The 21787-nt window shown below is 46.9% G+C and overlaps 1 protein-coding gene across 2 annotated transcripts in view; it reads left to right on the top strand.

Annotated features, from left to right (window-relative positions):
* CD247 (CD247 molecule) overlaps positions 1–21787 on the top strand; it is a 198480-nt gene that overhangs the window by 152183 nt on the left and 24510 nt on the right. For both annotated transcript variants that reach the window (XM_077479748.1, XM_077479746.1), the window contains exons 5-6: positions 11202–11234; positions 17610–17660. In XM_077479748.1, coding sequence (XP_077335874.1) covers positions 11202–11234; positions 17610–17660 — 84 coding nt within the window. The remainder of the gene's footprint in view (positions 1–11201; positions 11235–17609; positions 17661–21787) is intronic.

The following is a 21787-nucleotide window of genomic DNA, read 5'->3' as shown; positions in this document are numbered from 1 at the left end:
GCTAGGCCTAGTGAGAGAGGTCTGTCCAGGGGTTGTTGAATCCAGTTGTGAAACCGTTTTGTTCTCTGGATTCTCTTGATACTTTCACCCTGCAAACTAAGTCCCTGAACTCACCCCTAACCCTCTACCCTCCGTTAAGAGTTTTCTTCTAAATAAATAACCCAAAAGAGGATTCGGTGTCAGTTTCAACGTTCTTTGGGCCATTTACCTCGGGATCCCCAAGACAGAGAAGCAAGCAAGTGAGGTAACGGTAAGCCCAAATAAAGCCAGCAGCTCCTTCGGGGGTTAGTGCTACAGTAGTATAAGAGATGACACCACACTGAACATTCATCAGTAGAACAGGGGGGCAGTGCCACACAGAATGCCCACCAAATAAATGCCACGGTGCCAGAATCCCAATGAAATAACTACTGGGCCAGCATGTTACCTATAACTAAAGGGGACACATTCACAGAAGCATTAGGAATGCCTCCAAAAATGTTATAAAAATGGACAATAATGGACTGCTTTTTGAATCCCAAACTAGATCTTCCCAGGCGTGCTTACAATAAGAACAGTGTAATATTGCAGAAATCGCTAAGCACTAGTCCTCCTGACTGTGCTGACCTGAACTGTCCATGGGTATGGGATCTGCTGACCGCGTCCAATTTAGAAGTGTACAGCGTGCCTACTGTGAAAAGTGTATACTGTTCGCCAAATCAAGAACATAGGGGTTGTGTATTATCACAGAGCGTGGTGTTCTTTCACCGCCATGAAATGACCGGGGTCTTTTACAAACGTCGACTATTTTCAGCAAGGAGCGCAACCCTTGAGTTATTGTTCAAATAAATTGTTAAAGGGAAAAAAATATAATTATTTTTATATTGATGACGGTAATCTTATGGTCCTCAAAGGGTTAGCATGGAATGCAAGCAAAAATCAAACTACCCAACAAAATCACTCTGACATTTAACCTTACCTGCATCCTTAACTGGAACCTTATGACCTATACACACGATAGGATTTTCTGACAACAAAGTCACACAAAGTTGGTCGGAAATTCCGAACGTCAAGAACGTGGTGACGTACAACGCGTACGACGAGCCGAGAAAAGTTAAGTTCAGTAGCCGGTAGCTCTGAAGCTCAGAAGTTCAGTAGCTCTTCTGCTTGATTCCGAGCATGCGCGGCACTTCGTGCTTCGGAATTGTGTACACACGATCGGAATTTCCGACAACGGATTTTGTTGTCGGAAAATTTGAGAACCAGATCTCAAATTTTGTGTGATGGAAATTCCTATGGAAAATGTGTGATGGAGCCTACACATGGTCGGAATTTCCGACAACAAGGTCCTATCACACATTTTCCATCGGAAAATCCTATTGTATGTACGGGGCATAACACTGAACCCTAGCCATCGCTTGAATCTTAACACTTAATCTAACCATTAAAATGAACCTCATAAGCCCTTGTACACACGGTCAGACATTCCGACAACAAAATCCGTCGGATTTTGTCTGATGGATTTTGTCCGAAACTGGTGTTGCATACACACGTCGGACAAAGTTGTCGGAAAATCCGATCGTTCCGTAAAGTGGTGACGTTATTTCGTTACGACGGGACTACGTTCAGGCTAGTAGCCAATAGCTTTGGTCTAGGAATTTGATCTGAGCATGCGTGGCACTTTGTCCGATCGGAATTCTCTACACATGATCGGAGTATGTCCGACTGGCCCAGTTGGTCGGAAAATATTTCCAACAAGTTGGAAAATTGGGTCCATCGGAATTCTCTACAAACGATCGGACAAAGTCCGATCGGATCATGTTGTCGGAGAATTTTTATATCCAGCTCTCAAACTTTGTTGGTCGGACATTCCGATGGAAAAAGTTAGATGAAGCCCACACACGGTCGGATTATCCGACAACACGGTCCGATCGGACATTTTCCGTCGGAATGTCCGACCGTGTGTACAAGGGCTAAGAGTGTGGGTGGGTGCAGCATGTAACAAATAACAGAACTTGTATTAAAGAGGATTGGGAAGACCCCAACAGGGGCACTCACAGTATGTCTGGCCAAAGAGGATAGAGCGATACTTCAGCGTCCCAACAGCGTCTGTCCCAGAGGGTGGAGTGCGACCTGACCAGTCTTTGACCAATCAGAAGGCTTTCAGAAGAAAGGATTAGCCCTAACCTGTCCCTACTTATCAGGAACCTCTCCCTACCTCTAATACTTTCCCTGGAAAATGGGGGCTCTGTCCCTAACCTGTCCACTCGCAAAATGTGCTCCAAGCCTTTATTAGGCTCTATCTGACCCAAGATGGCCACTAGAGTCACATTGGGTTGCCGCATGCAACCAGATAGCTTCCTCGGTGAACCCAGGTAACCATAGAGGGTTCCAATTCCTCCTGAATTCCTCTCCCCTGTACTGCCGCCGTTAATGAGCGCCACCTGCAGTGGAGAAAGTAGACTGCACCTGCCTACAAGAGAAACATGGATCCTACCGCTGCTAACCTTTCCTTCTGAAAATACTGTCTCGTTGTCATGCCTTTGTGAGTCAATTACTGTGTATACAAAGAAGGATCTATAACTTTTTTTTACTTTTTTGAGCTGCATAAATAATATCTGTCAATAAGGCACCGAAGCTAGTAGATAAGCATGATAGCCAGGCGATTGGCATTTTCAGAAGGAGGTCAACAATGACAGCCCCAAACTTTTATAATGAAAAGTTTAACTTAAAATGAGCCCCTAAAACATAAAACTCTAAACCATGATATTTAACCCTAAATCTAAAACTAAAAATTAAACCCTTAAAGTGTAACTAAAGGCAAAACTTTTTCTGTTTAGTTTTGGATAGAGTTAAGAGGGATTAGAACCCCTGTCAGGTTTTTATTGTTATCTGTGTCCCTGTTAGGGAGATTTGCCCCACTTAGGCTCCGTTTCCACTAGTGCGACTTGTCGTGTGACTTTGGACACAAAGCCGCATGACAAGTCACAGCCCATTGAGTTCAGTGGCACCCGTTCCAATCTATGCCACTTAAAGTTGTAGCGACTTTGAAAAGGTTCCTGCACTATTTTAATGCGACTTTTGATGAAACTTTGATCCAGAGACTGTAAAGTTGGATCAATGCTGCACTCAAAGTGGCACTCCAAATCGCACGACTTTGGGGATCGCAAAAGTGGAAACGTAGCCTAACTGTTATAACCAAAATGCATGTTAAAAAATCCTAAATTTTGGGTTAACCCCAAAATATAAAAGGGGACATCTTCTAATTAGGACACTAGTTCTGGTGACAACTAGGGATTTCTCTTGGTTTGGAGGGATTTTTTCTTACTTCCAATTTTGGCTATAGGACAGGAAGTGAGGGGAATCTCTCCAATAAGAAACTAATGGCTTAAAAAAATAAATAAATAAATACTAACAGGGGTTATAACGCTCCCTTACTCTAGTCAACACAAAATTATAAAATTATATTTATATATTATATATAATTATAAAATTCTAATAAAAAAAATGTGCAGTTTGTGTCGTTCCCAATTGAAATTCAGACACATTTTTCATTATTCAGATGTATCTGAATTTCCGAGTTACAATAGTAACGACATTAAACAAATTCAAAATAACGAATCAAAAATTTGGATGAAATTTGAATTCGAATAGTTTTTATATCTAATTCGAATATCCGAAGAGAATAAAATAGAATAGAAAATAAAGGAATATAATAGAAAAGAATATTAATAGAGTAAAACAGAACAGAATACAAAATAAAAGAATAGAAAAAAAGGGATAGAATAGAAAATAATAATAAAAATAAATAGATTAAACAATAGAAAAGATTAGAATAGAAAGAATATAACAATTTTCTGAATTTCAAATGTATAAATTCAAACAGAATAGAAAATAAAAAAAAGAATGAAATAGAATATAACCATCTTCCAAAACTCGAATTTAGAATAGAATACATTTGATTTAGAATACAAACAATTTGAATCTATTCATATTGGAATAAAGGAAACAAATTCCGTGAACAAATTAAACATATTTAAATTTATGTAAACAAAAAATCTAAACACATTTTTTGGTTCTGCACATGTCTAGCTATAACCTGAACACAACCTTCTGCGGACATCAAACTAATTCTTAAACCTAAATCTAATGCCCAGTACACGCTCTCCGACGGAAAAATGTGCGATCGGATCTCGTTGTCGGAAAATCCGATCGTGTATGGGCTCCATCTGACTTTTTCCGTCGGAATTTCCGACACACAAAGTTTGAGAGCTGGATCTAAAATTTTCCAACAACAAAATCCGATCATCTAAATTCCGATTGTGTGTAGACAATTCTGACGGACATAGTGCCACGCATGCTCAGAATAAATTACGAGACAAAATCTATTGGCTACTGGCCCGTTTATAGTCCCGTCATACGTGTTCTACGTCACCTCGTTCTGAACGATCAGATTTTCCGACAACTTTGTGTGACCGTGTGTATGCAAGAGAAGTTTGGGCCAAAATCCGTCGGAAAACATCCGACAGATTTTGTTGTCGGAATGACAAGTCGCCTGACAAGTCGCCACTGTGTGAACCGGCTCTTATGCCCCATACACATGCTCGGACATTCCGACCACAAAATCCTTAGGATTTTGGCCGAAACTTGTCTTGCAGACACACGGTCGCACAAAGTTGTCGGAAAATCTGATCGTTCGGAACGAGGTGACGTAGAACACGTACAACGGGACTACTTAGAGGCCAGTAGACAATAGCTTTTGTCTCCAATTTTTTTCTGAGCATGCGTGGCACTTTGTGCGTCAGAATTCTCTACACACGATCGGAAAAAGTGAGATCGGATTTTGTTGTCGGAAACTTTTTAGATCCAGCTCTCAAACTTTTTCCGTCGGAGATTCCGACGGAAAAAGTCTGATAGAGCCCACACACGATCGGATTTTCCGACAACATAATCCGATCGGACTTTTTCCATAGGAATCTCTGACCGTGTGTACAAGGCATTAGGAGGTAGGAAAAAAATAAGTCAGCTGTACAGCGACTGTAGCCAATAAGGGCATTCTCACATTCACGGGTTATGCCACACGGATACATACTGTAAGCCTGCAGTGTAGGGGTGCCACCTTTTCTTCAAATCAAACCCGAACACTTTAGCAGCGGCACTTTTTTTTATAGTATAAACTATACATATATTTTGCAATTAAATAGAATTTCTAATCTTTTGACTTTCACAGAGTTCCCCTTTTACATCTGAACTCGCAGAGCTCCCTTTCACTGTAAGGGGGGACTCTGCAGAATCTGATGTAAGGGAGGACTCTGGGGACTCTGACATAAGGGATGCTCTGGTAACCCTGATTTAAGGGGGGGAACACTGATCACTCTAATATAAAGGGGAACTGTGGTGTAAGGGGTGCTCTGAGAACCCTGAATTGCCTTAGTGTACTCACTCAGAGGCAGGAGAGAGAAGGGGGGAAACTTCAAGCACAGACAGAGATGGATGGTGAGCTCACTCACCCCTTGGCAGTCAGCACCTCCCACACAGATGTATCTGAGGCTGCTGGACTTCCAAATTTTCGTCCCCCACGTTCCTTTTCTGAGGCACAGCACAGGGAATTGGAGACACAGAGGGGTAGGGGTAAGACAAAGAGGAGCAGATCGAGCCCTCTGTCCTCTCCCGTCAGTGTGTGTGTGTGTGTGTGTGTGTGTGTGTGTGTGTGTGTGGGGGGGAAACTGTTAGTGCCGGTGTTCTGCCATATAGTGTCCGGCCATCATATAGCGTCCGCCCCGTACTGCGCATGCGCAGTACGGAGCAGACGAAGCTTCGGAAAATTTCCGAAGCTGAACGGCGTCTGCACCGTGAGTGGAGGTGGTAGCCCCACCATCCAAGCGGACATAGGGTTGTGAGTATTAAAGGGCCCCTCACGGGCGAGCTTCGCTCGCCACGCTTCGGGCTCGGCCTTCTTTTATATTCTTACTCTATGTCCACTTGGATGGTGGGGATAGAACCTGGACTCACGGCGCAGGCGCCGTTCATCCTCGGCAATTTTCGGAATCTGTGTTACTGTGTACTGCGCATGCGCAGTACACAGCGGACACTATCCGATGGAGGACGTTATTAGACAAGACACCGGCTTTGGGCAGTGTGAAAGAGAATGTTATACCGCGTACACACGACCGGACTTTTCGACTGACTTGATTCGGCGGACTGGAATACGTCGCACAATTCGATCGTGTGTGGGCTCCAGCGAACTTTCTCTTCCCAAAAGTCCGGCAGACCTAGAAATAAAACTTGCTTCAAATCTCAAGTCTGGTCGAAAAATCCGGTCTTCTATGTGCTAGTCCGACGGACTAAAACCAACGCCAGGGCAGCTACTGGCTACTGGCTATGAACTTCCTTATTCTACGTCATCACTTTCGAATCCGTCTGACTTTTGGAGTGATCGCATATGGCCAAGTCCGTTCATTTGAAAGTCCGGCAGAGCTCAGCTGCAAAGTCCCTCGGATTGTCCGCCGGACCAAGTCCGTCGAAAAAATCCGGTCGTGTGTACGCGGTATTACAGACACTTTCAGCTTAGCCAACTGCAGCCAGCAAACCTGCTGGGAAGCCAAAGTCCGGTCTGAATAATGTGTCCGGGTCTCAGACACATGATTCCAAACCCGAACTGTCCAGGTGAATCCCGGACAGGTGGCAACACTAATGCAGTAGGAGTTTGCCTACGTATATATGGCCAGCTTTGCACTTGAAGTCAAAAAGCAATAAAAAAAAATCTATTGTAAAGTGCAAGATCTCATATTTAGAGGACTGTAAATAAGCACAATAAAAAAAAAAAGAAAAATACAAAAAAAAAAAAAAAAAAAAATGTATCCTTTGAACATAATAAGTAAATAAAAAAAAATATTGAAGAAAACTCGTATTCACTTTATCTCTTAAAGGAGTTACTTGAACTATTTGCTCCAAGATCTCAGCACCAAAAAGCACCAGCGCGGTCTGTTTACTTGGCACGGTGACAAATCCTAGACACATCAGAATGGCAAGCACAGGCAGGTCAGCAGCGGTCAAAAGCAGCCGGAAATTGTGCTATTGTGCCGAGCTTGTACATACGACCGGAGAGATGAGTTTAATTGGCCGCCATTTGCTGCATCCAGATGAAAAGATAGTCAGTAGGACGGCGAGGGAGCAGCGGGAACCCCCAGGGGAGATTGCTATCAGCTTCCGCCATGCACCGGCTCTGCTCTTGTGATGTCTGTCGCTCCCACCTCTGCCTACGGGAGCCGGAGGTACAGCCCGGCGTTCAGGCTACGGAAACATCACACGGCCGCAGCCACAGAGGGAAAACAAACAACAAAAAAAGCTTCTGAGCGCTTTGAAGAGCAACTTAGGCACCTCTTTGTGTTGTGCAGAAAATGCGCCGAGAATCGGCAGCTATTCCGCACATTATTCCCGGCAGCCCGGGGGCCTGCGACACGTCCGAAATACAAATGTGCCGCCGTGGAATTTTATACCTTCTTCTGATGCTGTTTACAGATCAACTAGAAACAGCAAAAAATAATAAAATAAAAATCAGAATGCAAGTTTACTTACTGTCCATCTAAAGTCAAAATTTAAAATGGTTTTGGATGTAAAAGAAGGGTCAGCTCACCAGTCCGGGTCCTATTCCTCATCAGTGCCCATCAGTGCCGCCTCATCAGTGGCCATCAGTGCCGCCTAATCAGTGGCCATCAGTGCCGCCTCATCAGTGGCCATCAGTGCCGCCTCATCAGTGGCCATCAGTGCCGCCTCATTAGTGCCACCACATCAGTGCATCCTCATCAGTGGTCATCAGTGCATCCTCAGTCGCCATCAGTGCTGCTTCATCAGTGGCCATCAGCACCACCTCATCAGTGGCCATCAGTGCCGCCTCATCAGTGGCCATCAGTGCTGCCTCATCAGTGGCCATCAGTGCCGCCTCATTAGTGCTACCACATCAGTGCATCCTCATCAGTGGTCATCAGTGCATCCTCATCAGTGGTCATCAGTGCATCCTCAGTGGCCATCAGCGCCACCTCATCAGTGGCGATCAGTGCCGCCTCATCAGTGGTCATCAGTGCATCCATATCAGTGGCGCCTCATCAGCGGCCATCAGTGCCCTCTCATCAGCGGCCATCAATGCCACCTCATCAGCGGTCGTCAGTGCCACCTCATCAGCGGCCATCAGTGCTGCCTCATCAGCGGCCATCAGTGGCCAGCAGTGCATCCGCATCAGTGGCCATCAGTGCCGCCTCATTAGTGCCACCACATCAGTGCATCCTCATCAGTGGTCATCAGTGCATCCTCAGTCGCCATCAGTGCTGCTTCATCAGTGGCCATCAGCGCCACCTCATCAGTGGCCATCAGTGCCGCCTCATCAGTGGCCATCAGTGCCGCCTCATCAGTGGCCATCAGTGCCGCCTCATCAGTGGCCATCAGTGCCGCCTCATTAGTGCTACCACATCAGTGCATCCTCATCAGTGGTCATCAGTGCATCCTCAGTGGCCATCAGCGCCACCTCATCAGTGGCGATCAGTGCCGCCTCATCAGTGGTCATCAGTGCATCCACATCAGTGGCGCCTCATCAGTGGCGCCTCATCAGCGGCCATCAGTGCCCTCTCATCAGCGGCCATCAATGCCACCTCATCAGCGGCCATCAGTGCTGCCTCATCAGCGGCCATCAGTAGCCAGCAGTGCATCCGCATCAGTGGCCATTAGTGCCGCCTTATCAGTGGCCATCAGTGCCGCCTCATCAGTGGCCAGCAGTGCATCCTCATCAGCGGCCATCAGCGCTGCCTCATCAGTGGGCCAGCAGCAGTGCCACCTCATCAGTGGCCATCAGTGCCGCCTCATCAGTGGCCATCAGTGCCGCCTCATCAGTGGCCATCAGTGCCGCCTCATCAGTGGCCATCAGTGCCGCCTCCTCAGTGGCCATCAGTGCCGCCTCATTAGTTGCCATCAGTGCCGCCTCATCAGTGGCCATCAGGGCATCCTCATCAGTGGCCATCAGGGCATCCTCATCAGCGCTCATTAGTGAAGGAAATTAATTGCTTTTTTGCAACATTTTATAACAGTACTAAGAAAAATGTTGTTTTTTTTTTCCAGTTTTTTGTATTTTTTTTAAATGTGTTTATTCTGCTACTGACCACCTATATGACATATTCTCTCCCCTGTCCTGTCCACCTCTGTCTACAACAGTTCACTCTCATCATCACTAGATGCGCTTGCTCCTCTCACCACATGCAGAATCAGGACCCGACCATTACAACCATGGCAAACTGACAACACCAGAAATCTCAAGAGACATTGCCGTGCTCTCGAACGACTGTGGCGTAAAACCAAATGTCTGCAAGACTTCACCCAATATAAATCTGCCCTTCTAAAATGCAATTCCTGCCTCCATGCTGCCAAACAAGCCTACTTTGTGTCTCTTATTAATACTTTGTCATCCAGTCCACATTGGGTCTTTTCAACCTTTAACTCTCTGCTTCGTCCCCCACCCCCTCTACCCATTGACTTACTCACTGCCCAAGAATTTATCAGTCACTTCAAAGACAAGATTGATGCAATTAGTGAGGACACCTCCACTGTGCGTCCATCTTCCCCACCCAACATACCTGGCCTAACAGCACATTCAACACTCTGCTTTACTAAAACTCACTAACTTTACTAACTGCTAAAACCAACAGCCAATACTCCATACTCCTACTACTTGACCTCTCTGCGGCCTTTGATACTGTTGACCTCCCGCCCCTTCTCAATAAACTACATTCCCTTGACCTCCGAGATTCTTCTCTATCCTGGTTCTCTACCTATCACAGCGCTCCTTCAGTGTCACCTACAACTCTGTATCCTCCTCTCCATTGCCCGTTTCTGTTGGGGTCCCCCGAGGATCTGTTCTTGGACCCCTTCTCTTCTCTATCTACACCTCCTCCCTTGGTCACTTGATAACCGCCCATGGCTTCCAATACAACTTATACACCAATGACACCCAGATTTATCTGCCTACTCCTCACTCCTTCAATCTTCTCTCGCATTAATAACTTACTTACTGACATATCAGCATGGATGTCGCACTTCCGGATGTCGCACCATTTCTTTAAAAGAAATCTCTCTAAAACTGAGCTATTAATATTCCCCCCCCCCCACCACCCCTGCCCCCCTCCATGACTTTTCTATTAAAATCAGCAATGCAACCGTCAGTCCCTCCCCTCACGCCAGGGTACTCGGTGTAATCCTAGACTCTGACTTGTAATTTCAACCTCAAGTCCAATCGTTGTCAAAAGTTTGTAGAATTCACCTCCATAACATCTCTGAAACCCCTTTTTAACAAATGAAACCACAAAGCTCCTCATTCACTCCCTTGTTATTTCTCACCTTGACTATTGCAACTCCCTTCTCATTGGCCTGCCTCTCCATAGAATATCCCCTCTTCAGTCTATCATGAATGCTGCTGCCAGACTTATCCACCTTACCAACCGCTCAGTGTCTGCCAACCCTCTCCTCCAATCCTTACACTGGCTCCCAATCACCCAGCGAATTAAATTCAAAATACTAACCACAACATACAAAGCCATTCACAACTCATCTCCAGGATTTCTCCAGAGCCTCTCCCATTCTCTGGAACTCGCTACCTCAACCTGTCCGGCTACCCCCTACTCTTGCTACCTTCTGGTGATCCCTGAAAACTCATCTCTTCAGGGAAGCCTATCACATCTCCAACTAATCTCCTACCACTTCCATCAGCTCATTCCCCACAGTTACAACCTTTTGTACCACCTGCCCCACCCCATTAGATTGTAAACTCTTCTGAGCAGGGTCCTCTTAATCATCTTATATGTTATTGCATTATAACTGTATTGACTCCTTTTTATATTGCAAAGCGCTGTGTAAACTGTTGGCACTATATAAATCCAGTATAATAATAATATAAGCCATAAAATGCCAAGCTTTGATGTAGAAACTATAGCTTTGCAACTTCCCAACAAGCTCTCTGGGTGTTTGAATGCAAGATCCCCGCCGAAAGGGAGGATCAGAGATCAGTTTGTCTTATTCTCATGTTCAGCAGAGGTCACATGACCAGCTGCTTAGGCATTTGCCTATGTGACTGGCTTTGATTACTGTATAGGCATGTAGTTCAGAGTAAGATTTGAATATTTTGCAAACCTTTAGGATAACATGCTACATTTGTGTGTAACTATCTCTCTTCTCTTCCACAGAAGCACAGGTCTCCGGATAATTCTGTCTACCAGGTAAGTGCTATCTTCACAGACCATGGTGCAGGTGTTCTGGCAGATAGTGTCCTGCCATCATATAGTGTCTGCCCATACTGCGCATGTGCAGTACGGGGCAGAAGCAGCTTTGGAAAATCTCCGAGGATGAACGCCGCCTGCGCCGTGAGTGGAGGTGGTAGCCCCACCATCCAAGCGGACATAGGGTTGGGAAAACTAGAGGACCCCTCGCGGGCGAACTTCGCTCGCCGCGCTTCAGGCTCGCCACGCTTCGGGCTCGGCCTCGCTGCGCTCGGCTCTTTTATATTCCTACTCTATGTCCACTTGAATGGTGAGGATAGAACCTGGACTCACGGCGCAGGCGCTGTTCATCCTCGGCTATTTTCTGAATCTGTGTGTGCTGTGTACTGCGCATGCGCAGTACACAGCGGACACTATCCGATGGGGGACCATATATGATAGGACACAGGTCCAGTGACAGGCATGGTGGGCAGGAAGCCATCTTTGCATAGCTCGGTTACATACAGTAGCTGCTCTGCATAATAATTATTGGAGGAAACCCCTCATGTGATACTGAAGTCACTGCTAGTTAATTGAAACAGTGAATATTGACTCAGTAATATGTAATATGGCAGACGAGCCAAACACTTATGCTATTTGTATTTGGATGTTTCTGCAAGAACATCCTGGGAAGTCTTGTGAGTCTGCCCAGCCATTCTCAACCAGGGTTTCTAGGGGTTCCTTGAGCTGTAGCCAATTGACCTCCTATTTGATGGTGCTTTTATAGTTCCAGCATCACTTGGAAGATCTTTTTAGCTATATGTAAGGGTAGCATTCTGACCATCAATGTAAGGGGTACACATTCTTCCCACTGACCATCAATGTAAGGAGCATTCTTCCCACTGATCACCAATGTAAGGAGCATTCTTCTCACTGATCACCAATGTAAGGAACATTCTTCTCACTGATCACCAATGTAAGGAACATTCTTCTCACTGATCACCAATGTAAGGAGCATTCTTCCCACTGATCACCAATGTAAGGAGCATTCTTCCCACTGATCACCAATGTAAGGAACATTCTTCTCACTGATCACCAATGTAAGGAACATTCTTCTCACTGATCACCAATGTAAAGGAACATTCTTCCCACTGATCACCAATGTAAGGAGCATTCTTCTCACTGATCATCAATGTAAGGAACATTCTTCCCACTGATCACCAACCTAAGAAGCGTTCTTCCCACGGACCATCATTTTAAGGGTCCTTCTTCCCACTGGCCACCTGATGTATCACGATCACGTGATAGTTTACATTTTTTTACTCGATATGTGCAAAGAGAGATCACACAAATACTTATAAGTATAACATTTATTAAAGATAATGACAGATATAGATATAGATAAAGAAAATGTGACAAAAATACTTAACTAAAGATGCTGTTTCGCCACGGAGTCCTCCCATAAAGGCGTGGCCAGGTAATCAGATCACACGCATGCATGCTGCAGGATACAAGACTAAAGTCTTACCAGTTTTGGCTGTGGTAATATAGATCTTGAATGTAAGGAAATGCCCACCCTCAGTATGACCTTCTAAGAAAAATGGCACATTCTTGAAGGAGAGGGGGCTGGCTTGTCCATATAGGTAGTTCACATTCCTATAGTATGAGTCGTTTAAGGTAACCAGAATAACCAGGATATTAGAGGCTTTTTTAGATATTTGTGAGGCCAACATATGAAATATGCAATTTCCCTAACACCACTATTGTAAAAAGGCAATATTTCCAGTGACCATTAATGTATTGGTCCCTATTCCCACTGACCACCAATGAAGGGGCTTTCTTCCCAGTGACCATCAATATAAGGGGCCTACTTTCCACTGACCAACCATCGATGTGGGGGGGGTCCTTCTTCCAAGCAATTACCAATGTAAGGGGTACTCTTCCCAGTGACCACAGATGAATTGGTTTTAGCAGTGTTTTTCTGAGACCTACATTTTTTTGGAGGGTTCCCTCTAGGGCAGTGATGGCGAACCTTGGCACCCCAGATGTTTTGGAACTACATTTCCCATGATGCTCATGCACTCTGCAGTGTAGTTGAGCATCATGGGAAATGTAGTTCCAAAACATCTGGGGTGCCAAGGTTCACCATCACTGCTCTAGGGTAAAAAGGTTTACAAGGCAGTTTTGTCCAACACTAAAGCTCCTGCCATCCACTATTAAGAAAATCTAATTGTAGCAATGACACTTTGGACAAAGTGTCATTCATGTGTAAATTTTTTATTTTTTTGCCTCAGAAAGGTAATGGGGTTCTGAGGGTTAATTATGTAGGTTAACTTTGACATCAGTTTGGCTGGGCTGTGTTAGAGTTCTGCCTGGTCATGTGCACAGTGAGGTGCACATGACAGGCCAGAACCAGGCCTAGTTGGACGTTTTGGGTATCAGCTCCTCGGAGCCAATCAGTGGGTGTGCCGGGCCCCGCTGAGGAGTCTGGGGAGGGGTACTTAAGATGTTGAGGTCACGTGTTATGGGTTGTTCGTTGTGAGGCCCTAGCGGTCTGTTCCTGATTCTGGCCCGGGGTAGCCCCGCAAGGGGTCCCAGTCACGGCAGCGTTCGATGCTCTGCAACATGCTTCAGTTGGGAAACCCCAATAGACCCGTCTGGTCTGGGGTGAGGATCCGTCTGTTCCCGAGTCTCGGAACCGGCTGGTCCGAGACACAGTAACTGAGGGAGGATTCAAGGTGTCCGGGTGTGCTCTCGGCTTGGAGGGGCACTGCAGCTCGTGCCAGTGACCGGGGGAGGAATCTTCAGAGGAGGACCAACAGGCTGGCATCCTGAGAAGTGCCCTGTTACTGAGTTGAGAAGGACATTGACGAATCCACGCTTTTTCCAGTACTGTCAACGAGAAAGAGAACGTTCCAGGCAGGGCTGGTGCAAGGATTTTTGACACCCTAGGCGAAACCTCATTTTGTCGCCCCCACTTTGGCTCCGCCCCTGACTCCACCCCCTTTGCCCCTGTAACACATGTGACTTGACACATACACTGACCTACCTGACACATACACTTGCCTACCTGACCAGGGCCAGTGCTAGCCTATTTTGTGCCCTAGGCAAGACCAGCTAATTGGGGGAAGGGGAGAGGGGGGCTAAGAGAGAGGGGGACTGAGAGGGGGCTGAAAAAGAGGGGGTAGGAGGGAGGTCTGAGAGAGAGGGAGGCTGAGAGAGTGGGGGCTGAGAGAGGGATGGCTGGCTAAGAATGGAGGGAGGGCTAAGAGAGGGGGGCTGAGAGTGATGGGTGGGCTGAGAGTGACGGGTGGGCTGAGAGTGACGGGTGGGCTGAGAGTGAGGTAGAAGGGAGGGCTGAGAGAGGGGGGTTAAAGAGGAAGTAAACCCTGATGGGTTTACTTCCTCTTTTTTTCCCTGCAAAGGTAAAGCATAATGGACTACTATGCATCGCATAGTAGCTCATTATGTGTCACTTACCTGACACAGGAGCCAGCGAAGTCGCCGCTGATCCCTGTAGTCCGCCGCGTCCATCTTGCTGGTGGCGTCTCGCAGCTCCGACCAATGACAGCGGCGAAGCCGCGATGACGTCACTCCCGCGCATGCGCACGGGAGTCGCGTCTCGCAGCTCCGACGCTGCATTTAGTGCGCCTGCGCGCCGCTGTCTACGGCGCATGCGCCGTAGACAGCGGTGCCCATTTTCGGGCAAATATCTCCTAAACCATATAGGTTTAGGAGATATTGCTTGGACCTACAGGTAAGCCTTAATCTAGGCTTACCTGTAGGTCAAAGTTGTTTGAAGGGGTTTACTTCCTCTTTAAGAGAGTGGGGGCTGATAGAGACAGGTGGGCTAAGAGAATAGGGAGGGCTGAGAGAGAAGAGAGGGGGCTGAGAGAATAGGGTGGGCCGAGAGAGGGGGGCTGATAGAAAAGGGAGGGCTAGGAGAGAAGGGAGGGGGCTTAGAGAGAGGGGGGATGAGAGAATAGGGAGGGCTGAGAGAGGGAGGATGGCTGAGAGAGACTGGTGGGTGAGAAAAGAGGGGGGCTTAGAGAGAGGGAGTGGCTGAGAGTATAGGGATGGCTAAGAGAGGGAGGATGAGTGAGAGAGAAGGGAGGGGGGGTGATCGAGGGTGGAGGGCTGAGAGGAGGGGAGGACTGAGAGGGGGGGCTTAGAGAGAGGGGTGCTGAGAAAGAAGAGAAGGGGCTTAGAGAGAGGGGGAGGGCTGAGTGAGGGGTGCTGAGAGAGAGAGAAGTAGGAGGGAGGGCTGAGGGAGAGGGGGGTTAAGAGAGTGGGGGCTGAGAGGGGGGCTGATAGAGACAGGTGGGCTGAGAGAATAGGGAGGGGTGAGAGAGAAGAGAGGAGGCTGAGAGAATAGGGTGGGCCGAGAGAGGGGGGCTGAGAGAAAAGGGAGGGCTAGGAGAGAAGGGAGGGGGCTTAGAGAGAGGGGGCTGAGAGAATAGGGAGGGCTGAGAGAGGGAGGATGGCTGAGAAAAGAGGGGGGCTTAGAGAGAGGGGGGGCTGAGAGTATAGGGATGGCTAGGAGAGGGGGGGTGATCGAGGGGGGCTGAGAGAGAAGGGAGGGGGGCTGATCGAGGGGGGCTGAGAGGGGAGGGGGCTTAGAGAGAGAGAGGGGGCTGAGAGAGAGAGGGGGCTGAGAGTATAGGGATGGCTAGGAGAGGGGGGGTGATCGAGGGGGGCTGAGAGAGAAGGGAGGGGGGCTGGTCGAGGGGGGCTGAGAGGGAAGGGGGCTTAGAGAGAGAGAGGGGGCTGAGAGAATAGGGAGGGCTGAGAGAGGGAGGATGGCTGAGAGAGACTGGTGGGTGAGAAAAGAGGGGGGCTTAGAGAGAGGGGGGGCTGAGAGTATAGGGATGGCTAAGAGAGGGGGGGTGATCGAGGGGGACTGAGAGAGAAGGGAGGGGGGCTGATCGAGGGGGGCTTAGAGAGAGAGGGGGCTGAGAGTATAGGGATGGCTAGGAGAGGGGGGGTGATCGAGGGGGGCTGAGAGAGAAGGGAGGGGGGCTGATCGAGGGGGGCTGAGAGGGGAGGGGGCTTAGAGAGAGGGGGAGGAGGAGTTTAAAGGAGATGAGAGACCCCTAGCCCTGCTCCTGTAGTCCCACCTCTGTCCCAGTCTCTTTCTGCAGGTGTGTATGACACACAGTACCTTCTATACCATGATGCCAGTCTCCTGCTTCGATCTGTCCAATTCTAGCGGCTCCCGCTGCAGCCTGCGCCTCCTGCCCGTCCTCTGTGACAGCTCTGTGCCCCCCAGTGAGCGGCGAGCCTGTCATCCAGCTTCGGAGAGGAACTTGGAGCAGTCCGTGCTCTGGAAGCATGGGGGTACACTGCGCGCGCTTGCCTCCTAGGGGAGGCGGGGTCAGGGGGCGATGTCACGGAGGAGGCGTGGCCACGGTGGAGCTCTTCTCCTGAGTCCCCGGCTCTCCAGCTTATCTGCTCTCTGCCAGCCCCTCGCTGTTCACGGCCATGTAGCGATGGATGCCTGGCCACCCACACCTCCCCAACTTCACACATTAGAGAGCGCCCTGGGGTTGGACCTGTGACACTCTTTGGCTGATAGAAGAGCAGAGAGGGGGGATTACTCATCTGGAAACACATAAGAGCGGAGAGCCAGGGCGGGGGCGCTGCGTGACATGGCTCTGTGGAGGACAGTGTAAAATAGCCAGCAGCCGGGCGCCCTAGGCGGCAGTGCGCCCTAGGCGGTTTCCTAATCCGCCTAGTGGTAGCGCCGGCCCTGGTTCCAGGTACTGAGGAAAAAGGTTCCTGTTCACTTTCAGTTACAACTTGTTCAAGGTCAGAGATTTTACAAGTTCTGAGTCAAAGTGCTGACTGCCATAATTTCTGGCTAGAGATTTGTTCAGTTTTGAGGCACCCAGCTGTGAGTGGCTACTCTCTGGGCGGTACTAGAGACTTTGTGAGATTTGCAGTTCAAGGTGCCTGAGTTCTTTCACCCTTGCCCTTTGTTCCCATACGAGACTGTTTGTTGGATGTTACCCCTGCAAATAAAAAAATCCTTTCAAAAGGACTTTATTGGTGTCAGCGTCCAAAGTTGTTGGGTACCAACCCTGGGAATCCCTAGACGTGGAAGAACAAGCCAAGCGGAGGTAACCGGTAAGCCCAAAAGTCAAGACCGCCCTGCAAAGGGTTATGGCTGCTACATAATTATTTACAAATTAAACACCACAATACTCAACTGACTTAAACCAATGCAGTAATGAGACAAAAAGCTGCCTATGGCCAAGAGACTATGAGTACCTACTATACTTTGTTATAGTATCCTTATAAAGAGGATGGAAGAAACAGTAGTTAAATATATGTATCTGCTGAGCCAATTGGTGTCTGGAAGACTGAACTGAATATTTTGATGTTGCCATTTTTCAGGATCTTGAGAGGGAAAAGATGAATGACCCATACAATGAGATTGCATTGAAGGTAAGATTTCCATTTTTTTTTTCCAATTAAATCATCAGTTTAAATCAACTAAGGGGCATCAAAACAAAATGTGTTCAAAGTCTTACATTTCATTTAGGAAAGCAGCCACTACTTTAGAGTAGAACAGTCTGTCCTCTGCCAGCATACTGCAGAGAAGGACCCTTGCTCTCTGTGTGGAAGCAGTCGTCACTACGCAGTGGTCTGACTCAGTGGGGGCACATCTTTGCAGAGAGACTTTAACCACTTGCCGACCGCTGCACGCCGATATACGTTGGGAACAATGGCAGCGGTGGGAAAATGGGCCTACCTGTACGTCCCTTTTAAGTGGCGGAGCTAGCGGGCACGCCCCCGCCATGTACAGCGTGACCGCACCCACGGACTCTATGTCCACTGGAGTCCCGGCGAACGTGCCGCGGAGCCACAGAACGGGGAGATGCCTATGTAAACAAGACATTTCCCCGTTCTGCCTTGTGTCATGACAGAGGTCACTGCTCCTTGTCATCGGGAGCAGTGATAGCTGTCATGTGAGTAGAAGCCCATCCCCACCCCCGTTAGAATCACTCCCTAGGACACACTTAACTCCTTGATCCCTCTAGTGTTTTAACCCCTTCCCCGCCAGTGTCATTTATACAGTAATAAGTGCATTTTTAAATTTTTATAGCACTGATCGCTGTATAAATAACGATGGTCCCAAAAAAAGTGTCAAAAGAGTCATGTGTCCGCCATAATGTCGCAGTCACGATAAAAATCGCAGATCGCAGCCATTATTAATTTTAAAAAACAAAATAATAAAAATGCCATAAAACTATCCCTTATTTTATGGATGCTATAACTTTTGCGCAAACCAGTCAATATATGCTTATTGCGATTTATTTTATCTTTTTAACCAAAAATATGTAGAAGAATACATATCGGCCTAAACTAAGGAAAAAATTGTTTTTTTTTATATATTTTTGGAGGATTTTTATTATAGCAAAAAAAGTAAAAAAAATATAGCTTTTTTTTCAAAATTTCTCACTCTTTTTCTGTTTATAAAATACAAACCGCAGAGGTAATCAAATACCACCAAAAGAAAGCTCTATTTGTGGAGAAAAAGGACGTCAATTTTTGTTTGGGTGCAGCGTCGCACCCAAACCGCGCAATTGTCAGTTAAAGCAACGCAGTGCCGAATCGCAAAAAGTGCTCTGGTTAGGAAGGGGGTAAAATCTTCCGGGGCTGATGCCGTTCAACACCTTTTGTGTGAATGTATTTAGATTAATAAAAAAAAATGTTTTATTGGGCTTTACATTTTTATTTTATTTTAAATAGGGTGACACAAAGCATCTGGCGCACTCACAGCCATCAATAACGATTACATGAGATTAGGTAGAAACTTGTCAGGTGACCCCCCCTTCTCTGCTAAAGTGTATTTTTAATTTAAATATTTTTTTATACTTTACACATAGGCTCTATTTAATGCAAAGGAACAGTAAATAAAGTTATATTTAGATCTCATTCACATAGGTGCACCTAGCCATACACATGTGTCTTTGCCCGCAGAGGGTGCACAGGTGTTCTGTGCAGCTGCATGCAGGCAGTCCCATTCACGTCTACTGGGATGCAGCAGCTGCATGGTCACAGCCCCTGGTTCCAATTTGACAGCCAATGCGGGTGAGTATCCCTGAATGTTCGGGGACATGCACCTGCACGAACACAGCTGTAAAATTGGGAGAAGCGGTTGTATCTGTGCAGCCACTGCATCCCAGTAGACATGAACAGAGCTGCCTGCATGCAGATGCACCTGTGCATCCTGTGTGGGCGAAGACGACCCTTCTCAGGGATGTACGGATAGGTGCACCCGTGTAAATGAGGCCTTAGTTGCATGGTCACAGCAACTAATTACATCTGTTGCCTAATATATATCAGCGCCAATGTTTTTTTTATTTATTGTTTTATAAGTAGTGGCTAATTTTAGCATTGCTGTTCCCATTTGCCGTCTTACATGAATCTTGCAGTATGTAATGTAAAACAGCAGATGGCGCACTGGAGACGGCATAGATATGCAGTATTTCTTTGTTTTGGTACTGGAAAGCAGAAGATTAGTCTTATTTAGTAAAGCCATGTATTCACATATTTTATTCCATCACATAACCCAAAAATTGGTGGCATATTCCTATATTGTATCACTGGGTCCTAAGCCCTATTCCGTAGAAGCCATTGTTTCCAAACACTGCACTGATGATGGGCAAAAAGCCTAAAACTGCTGTAAAGCAATAATCATCATATAAAGCAACGATCTGCATGGCTTGGCCCACTGTCCTGAAATGAGGAATAATCCTCTTATTTTGGGGACTGAATGAGACATGCGAATAGCTTCTGTTTTAAGAAGGATTTAATGCACCACCTTACTTTATTAAATACACTCAATATTTAGGAATTCCAGGAGAAATCTAGGTTTCCCTGAGCAAGTGGTAAACTGAAATTGAATAGACTGGTAGCCACTACTATACTTTGTACATCTTAACTGTTGTATTGTGTAAAGGATTGATTTGCATGACCTCATCCACTTCCGCAGAGTATGAAATTCACACTATATTTTCAAAAGTGTTGGGGCACCTGCCCTTACACGCACATAAACATTAATAGCATCCAAGTCTTAGTCCGTAGAGGTTCAGTATTGAGTTGGTCCACCCTTTGCGGCTATAATGGCTTCAACTCTTCTGGGAAGGCTATCCACAAGGTTTAGGAGTGTGCCTATGGGAATGTTTGACCATTCTTTCAGAAGCGCATTTGTGAGGTCAGGCACTGATGTGGAGGAGAAGGCCTGGCTCTCAGTCTCCGCTCTAATTCATCCCAAAGGTGATCTATAAGGTTGAGGTCACGACTCCATGCAGCCAGTCAAGTTCCTCCACCCTAAACTCGCTCATCCATGTCTTTATGGACCTTGCTTTATGCACCGGTGCGCAGTCATGTTAGAACAGGAAGGGGCCATCCCCAAACTGTTCCCACAAAGTTGGGAGCTTACGCCTTAAGGTCAAGCACCACCCCTGAAAAAAAAAAAACCCCACACCATAATCCCCCCTCCACCAAATGATTTGGACCAGTGCACAACGCAAGGTCCATAAAGACATGGCTGAGCGAGTTTGGAGTGGAGGAGTTCTATGAGTGTGTTTGTTTGCTTTTTTGGGATGTTGGGGTAGAGACCGAAATTGCATGGGGGGGTCCGAGAAAATGTTTTTCCAGGGTTCGATCAATATTAAAGATGGCTCTGAGCCTGGTACAGACTAAGTTTTTTTTTTTTCATTCAACCCAGCAGGATCAAAAATAAAAATAAAAATTGAGGAGCTCGCTGTACTAGATATTCAACATTAGTACAGCAATCTCCCCACTGAGCTACTGTGTTCTGACAGGGGGACTGGCCTCTCCATCAGAACAAACCAGTCAGTACTTACAGCCATTGGCTGCCAGCTCTAAGCCCTTGTACACACGGTCGGAGAATCCGTCGGAATGTGTCCTATCGGACCGTGTTGTCGGATAATCCGACTGTGTGTGGTATGCATCGGACTGTTTCCGTCGGACCAAATTTTTCAACTTGCTGGAAATATTTTCCGACAAACTGGACATACTCCGCTCATGTGTAGCTTACTCCGACGGACAAAGTGCCACGCATGCTCAGATCAAATTCCTAGACCAAAGCTATTGGCTACTAGCCTGAACATAGTCCCATCGTAACGAAATAACGTCATCACGTTATGTACAATCGGATTTTCCGACAACTTTGTCCGACCGTGTGTATGCAACAGTTTCGGACAAAATCCGTCGGATTTGGTTGTCAGAATGTCCGACCGTGTGTACAAGGGCTAATTGGATGCCGATTGGATGCTGGTTTCCTAGCATGCCCGTTTGACAGGAACTGGCCATTCAGCCAGCATCTGTCGGGCAAGCTGATATACGAATGGGCCGAATGTATCAGCCAATATTTGGCCCCTGTGTACCAAGCTTTAGACTAGCCATTGACCTTCAAAAAAAAAACTCAGGTCAGATAAGGATTACAAACCACCTTCATTTTACCTTCTCCAGTGACTATAATGCATTTAGCTGAAATCTCCACGTTTCAACAAAATTTGGAGAAATTAAAATTCCCAATT

Source organism: Lithobates pipiens, unplaced genomic scaffold (assembly GCF_037356315.1).
Source record: "Lithobates pipiens isolate NorthernLeopardFrog02 unplaced genomic scaffold, aLitPip1_a1.2 Scaffold_16, whole genome shotgun sequence".
Classification (NCBI taxonomy): domain Eukaryota; kingdom Metazoa; phylum Chordata; class Amphibia; order Anura; family Ranidae; genus Lithobates; species Lithobates pipiens.
The sequence above is the reverse complement of the archived record's forward strand: the minus strand, read 5'-3'. Positions and strand labels throughout refer to the sequence as shown.